The sequence below is a fragment of the Euprymna scolopes genome, chromosome 34 (genome assembly GCF_053919585.1).
Source record: "Euprymna scolopes isolate OS-2025 chromosome 34, ASM5391958v1, whole genome shotgun sequence".
Classification (NCBI taxonomy): Eukaryota; Metazoa; Mollusca; class Cephalopoda; order Sepiida; family Sepiolidae; genus Euprymna; species Euprymna scolopes.
Genome location: NC_136515.1, coordinates 19,979,326 through 19,986,059, shown reverse-complemented (window position 1 = coordinate 19,986,059; position 6,734 = coordinate 19,979,326). Strand labels below are relative to the sequence as shown.

The 6,734-nt window shown below is 31.4% G+C and overlaps 1 protein-coding gene across 3 annotated transcripts in view; it reads left to right on the top strand.

The window, feature by feature from the left end:
* Nucleotides 1–6,734, top strand: part of LOC145259112 (paramyosin-like) — a 77,322-nt gene that overhangs the window by 37,263 nt on the left and 33,325 nt on the right. For all 3 annotated transcript variants that reach the window (XM_080116779.1, XM_080116778.1, XM_080116780.1), the window contains 3 exons: nucleotides 737–793; nucleotides 3,096–3,182; nucleotides 5,444–5,610. In XM_080116779.1, the coding sequence (XP_079972905.1) occupies nucleotides 737–793; nucleotides 3,096–3,182; nucleotides 5,444–5,610 (311 nt within the window). The remainder of the gene's footprint in view (nucleotides 1–736; nucleotides 794–3,095; nucleotides 3,183–5,443; nucleotides 5,611–6,734) is intronic.

Sequence of the window (6,734 nt, the reverse complement as noted above, 5' to 3'; positions counted from 1 at the left end):
GATATTTTTAAAAAAGAGGAAGGTACTTTAATTTGCCAAGAACCCCCCCCCCAAGACTTAGGGTTAATGTAAGTGAATTTTTTTTTTTTAAACTATTTCTTTTAAGCTTAAAATTAGCAAACATTTCGAAAAGAAATCGACGTCGTGATTAATTGACTATTAAAAGTACAGATTACTTAACGTTATAGAACTCGTAGCAACCACCGCCACCACCACCACTCCACACACAACACACACACACACACATATACACACACACGCACACACACGTACACACACACACAAGAAGCACGGAACTATAGAATGCATTAAAATGAAATTTTCTAGTGGATTTAGCTAGTTTTAACGAGTGAAAAAGATTTTTAAAAACATTTTACCGCTTACCTAAGTTTATAAATCTCCCTCCTCTCTCTCTCTCTCTCTCTCTCTCTCTCTCTCTCTCTCTCTCTCTCTCTCTCTCACTCGAATACACACAAAATGGCGGTTTCAGAGTTTTAACCCTAAGAATAACCATAACCTACTGAAAAAAAAAAAACATCGTTTTAATGAAGAAAAATATATTATTTGTTAATGTATAAAATCCATAAACGATATTTGTACGAATAGTGAAAGTTTCGAGATTCTCATACAAAATTCGATCTTAAATGTCTTGTTTTTTTTTTATATGTTTTGTTCATTCATTGTATAAAACACAAATTCGTTAAACTAATCACCCTATTTCTTCTTCTTTTTCAAGGCACGAATCAGAGAGCTCGAAGATGCACTTGATTCCGAGAGGGACGGCAGGATCAGGGTAAGTAAAATCTTTCCAATTACCTCCCTTTAGTATTCCTCATCTCAAGGTCAAATGTACGTTTGTATGTCCAGTTAACATTTGAAAAATACACAACAAACGCCGATGATATATTTTTTTTAATTGTTATAATCCCGGATGTATACTACCTAAAAATTGAAAACAAAAAGAACGATTTATTATTTGCAGGTCAAATGGCTGTTTATATCATTTAATGTTACGTTTTCACAATAACAATTTCCACTCGATGTTTTCAGAAGTCAAGTGGTCCGTTCCGTTGCTTAATTATTGAAGCAAAAAATAAATAAATAGATAAATAAATAAATAAATAAATAAATAAATTAAAAAAATAAAAAAATAAATAAATAAACGGACTACCTTGATCAAAATAGACTGTTGACTTTATGCTGGAAGCTGACAACAAACAAGAAAGAATAAAAAGCGAAGTCACACACACACACACACACATCAAAAGAGATGTGTGAACCGATTTAGATCTTTGAGACTAATTTGTACACGTAAGCAATATCGTTTATACTACAAACAAAAAGATGAAGTGACGTCATTATACGTCAGTCAAAATACAGTTGAAGCGAATTCACTATCAACAGCAGTTCACAGAGTCCAAGGGAGATCATTTTAGCAGATTGATATTTCCAACATCTTTATAGGGCTAACGCTATATCTGCATACTAGATATATAGATGTGGTTTGCTTGTTTTTGTTAGCGATACTTATTGAATGAATTCAATTATTTATATGGAAGCGAATTTTAACCTAAATGCGAGTTGGGAATAATTTTCCCTTTGACCAGTTTGTTACCCCCAAATGGGAAGGTGCATATGTAATATTCTTAACATATAATTATCCATTGACAGGTGTTTCGTCGTCTACGACTCATCAAAGTGAGATATTCTTGTGGCTTTTATGAACCTCAGTGTGAGTTTTTTTTTTTCTTGTGTAAATGCGTAACAGATCGTCTTTATCTTCCACTGTTGTGTTCTCACATTGATGGCCTTCTTATCAAATATCGAATAACGATTGACTCACGGGATTGTGATATGCGCCTACGAATTATTCTTTTATCGCATTGTTGCTGTCCGTGCTGTCGTCCGTGGCCATATTGAACAGTTGTAAGAGAAGAAATAAAAAGTTGATTGTGAGTGAAAGATTTGTTACCTGGATTAAATTTTCTTTCCTTTATTCTTTTACTTATTACAATATTGTGAAATGAAATGAGTTAAAAGGTGTTTTTGAAGGCTTACAATGCAGGAATGTACAGTCGTTATAAGCAGATAAATACATAAATAAATAAATGATTCAACAATTTTTTATTTATTTATCTACCTGAATGGTTTGTCTTTCTTTCTTTTTTTTTTTTCAACGTTTTTTTATTAATCTCCTCACAAAGACTGTTCATTGCTGCATTGTAAGCCTTCAAAAATACTTTTTATCCGTTAAACATTGCTTCAAGCAAACCACGCCATACTTCTTATGAAATTAGTTAATTTTGAAATAACTTTATATTTCATTTTACTTCGGTCGAAGAGGAGCTAACACTTAATCTCTAAATTATATATATATATATATATATATATATATATATATATATATATATATATATATATATATATATATATATATGAATAAAAAAAATCAATACGAAAAATATATAAATGTTTATATCTTTTCTGTATTTATTTCCTGTGTATTGTCGTGTAGGAATACGAAACGTATGTTTCCTTCAAAAACACATATTTTCGACCGATCCTTCGATCTTCCTCAGTGTGAATGATAGAAAACATGAGTGTACGGGCAGGGTTAGCAGCAGGATGGGCACGGGTATAGTCATTAAGGTAAAGATCTATTTGAATATGACCCTTCCAACATTTTGGACTTGGAATGGTCAGCAACTTGTGTGACCTCTAGTATATATATATATATATATATATATATATATATATATATATATATATATATATATATATATATATATATATATATATACACACACACAGATTTTCCATTTAAGTTCTCCTTTACATGCGAAACATATACGGAAGTGCTGTTTAGATTGTAGGGTTAAGAAAAAGTCTACTAGCTGAAAGAAAACGAGACATTTCCTTAACAATATGATTTATTTTTATACGAGTTTCTGAATGCTTTCAAGTATTCGAACTTGGTCTGCATTCCATCTAGTATGTAAGTAATCGATAATAAAAAATACGCTATTCATATTGGATTTTATCGAACACTCTTCAATGTATCCATTTTTATTTGTTTTTCTTTTTCCTTGTTTTAGGCCGAGAAACTCGTTACAGAATATACCTTCCAACTTGATTCTGTTAACGAGCGACTCGAGGAAGCTGGACTTACTTCGGTAACACAGGTACGTACGGGTTGATATTTTAACAAGAGCAGCGACACCACCACCAACAACAACATCATCATCATTATTATTATTATTATTAATAATAATAATAATAATAATAATAATAATATTGTTATTGTTATTATTATTATTAATAATAATAATATTGTTATCATTATTATTAATATTATTATTATTATTATTACTTACTTACTTACTTACTTACTCACACAGGCAATTATCATTGATGTATCACTAATAAAAAACTAGAGGTGCTCTCTAGTGATAACAACTCTCCCAGATTTCCAGAGCTCTCCGTCGCATTCAGTAATCATTGCAACTCATTTGTTATTGCAACAGCTGCTTTACCATTACCTTTTTTCGTTGACAAGGACCGTTGGTTAAGGGTGACCTGAAAGCCCTATTTTTTTTTTTTTTTTTTTTTTTCTACGCCGAGATGTATAGAAGGGCAGTACTCCTTACCCTGCACTATTCTTTTCCTGAATTATTCCACTTACTATTGACTCTCACCTTGAGCAATCAATAAGTGTACGTACCAGTCGGAGATACGGCATTGACAATCAGTCCACTAGTGGCTTTGTTGCTGTCGAGTTGAGGTATGTTTCTCTTCAGTTCTAGGAGTTCCACCTTATATAATCGTTTACTATAATAATTAAATACCTACAGACACTAGCGTTTCATCCTTTTGAGAATCTTCAGTGCCGAGTGTCACGATTAACACCAGTCGATAGATTCGAGCCCGGCGACACAAGTCATCTCTGACTTGGTTAGCAAGGGCCATATCCATCCGGCTACCGTTAACCGCGTGAAATAACGTTGAAATTAAGCATTTTATTTTTAAATGTTTTTTACGTCAGTCAGAGTGATCCAATACTCATATGATGATCCATGCATAAGAGCTAAATTGACCGACTTAATTCAACTGAAAGTGCTAAAGTTTGGGTAAGTGTTCGTACCAGTCGGAGATACGTCATTGACGATCGGTTTAAAAGTGGCTTTGTTGCTGTCGGGCTGAGTTATATTTCTGTTCCGTCTTAGGAGATCGACACTTTCTAGACATTTCTTTTTTTTTTTTCTATTTGAGAATGAGTTAGTTTATTGCTAATCGCTTGCGGTGCCTCTATGGTGTAATGTCAATGGGGCTGCTCAAGCATTTTTAGCCAGGGTGCGCTTCTCCTAATGTGCAGGCTAGTCAATATCACACCTGACCTCGTGCCTCTAACACTCTAGTCATTATATAAAATAGATCGGTTTGCATGAAGTTCTATTCACTTGCCGTAGCTATTCATTGCAGGTTCATTGTTCTGCAGTCATATTTTCGGTACTGGTACAGTTTTGGAACTAGACAAAACCGACTTCCTGCTTGGAATTTTCTGGATGCTTACGTAAAAAGCCAGAAGATGCCGAAGTGCTTATCTAATCAGAAGGATCAAGAAACTGACGACAAGTTTACTTGTAAATTGAGTAACTCTTAATATTCCTGACAGAAATGAGCCAGACAAAAAGCTAACTGTTTCTTTTAACCCAACCCCTTCACTAACTCTTATCCTACCCTTGAACTAATCCGTATTCTAACTCTAAATTAGCCCTTACCCTAACCCTAAGCTAACTAGGTTTTGTCGGTTTCAAAAGTTGTACCAGTACACAAAATATAAAACGCAATTAAATTTATAAAATCATTGTTGTCTTGATCATGTAAAATAATAATAATAACAACAAAAAAAACACGCAAATAATAATAATAATAATAATAATAATAATAATAATAATAATAATAATAATAATAATAATAATAATAATAATAGTAATAATAATAATTCATTATTATTATTATTATTATTATTATTATTATTATTATTATTATTATTATCATCATTATTATTTATCGAAAAAAAAAACTAACTTTTAACTTTCCCATAAAATATTTTCAATATTATTTTTTCTTGGAAAATTAATAAATTATCTTAAAAAACAAACATACAGCGAAACCTTTTCTTTCATTATCTATTTATTTATTTATTATTATTATTAATTATTATTATTAATTATTATTATTATTATTATTATTATTATTATTATTATTATTATTATTCATGTTAAAAATCAGCCTCGTTTTGATTTTGATGCGGGTCCGTTTTAATTCGGCTTTTTCCGGATGTTTACGTATGTCAGGAAAAGTCGGTATTTGTCTGGTTCAAAAACTATACCACGTTCTGGTTGGATGTTTCTCTTGTACTTTTTTATTTCTGTGTTTTCAGAGCGAGCTTAGTCGTAAGAGAGAGTCGGAAGTAAACAAACTTCGCAAAGACCTTGAACTTATCAATGTTCAACACGAAAGCGCTGAACAAAGCATGAGGAAACGACATCAAGAGACCATCAATGATTTATCCGAGCAGGTTGATTACACCACAAAACAAAAGAACAGGTAAGCATCCCAAACGCATTAATACACGCCTAAACCTACCAAGAGACCATCAATGATTTATCCGAGCAGGTTGATTACATCACAAATAAAAAGAACAGGTAAGCATCCAAAAAGCATTAATACACGCCTATACCACCTGCAGTTGCCACATCTAGACAGGTGCCGCTCGGAGCATCCTTTCCTGCCTTAACGGAGTAGGAAACTATATTTATATATATTAGTGATGCGACAATTCCAATATTTTCCCGATGCCGATACAATTACCAATGCTGTACTAAATTCCCGATTCCGATACAATTATCGATTCCAATTTTGATTCTTTACAGTTCTCTACATATTTAACTATAGAGACGTTACTTTTTCTCCGGTTACCTTAAAACCATACGTTAAATGTGCAGATATTTTCTCAAACGTAAAAACAAACTTATGGAGGAAGAGATCTATAGATTTTAGTTTTACTGGTAGTTTAAAATCAATATTCATTATTTTATCATTACTATCAGCAGTGGAAAATTTTGTTTTAAACAAAATCACATAAAAAGATAATTAAAAGAACCGTTGTTAGCATCGGGAAATAAGCACACATTTTTCTGATTCCAATACCAATTTCGATACCCAAAATAGTTCCGATTTTTTCCATTCCCGATTCCGATTAATCTTTCCAACACTAATATATATATATATATATATATATATATATATATATATATATATATATATATATATATATATTCAGGGTAGCTTAATCGCCATATATATATATATATATATATATATATATATATATATATATATATATATATATATATATATCACCGATTAATTCTTGAAATGTGGATACTAACTTTTTCGTTTCTTCGTGAAAACAGAAATTCCCAAATACCTAATATTTTCTGTTTTCGTTTTTTTAAGAAAATCTTTTACGCATTTCCATTAAATATTGTTTCGTAAGATCAACTTATACGTCCAAAGTTTTGAATTGCTTTTCGAATTCAATTAACCTCCATTTTGTGTATCGTCTGCTTAAGGAGCTTCGACACTTTTCCATTTACTTGCTTTGTATTTTTTGTTTTTTTGTTTTTGTTTTTTTGTTTTGTTTTGTTTGTTTTTGTTTTGTTTTTGTT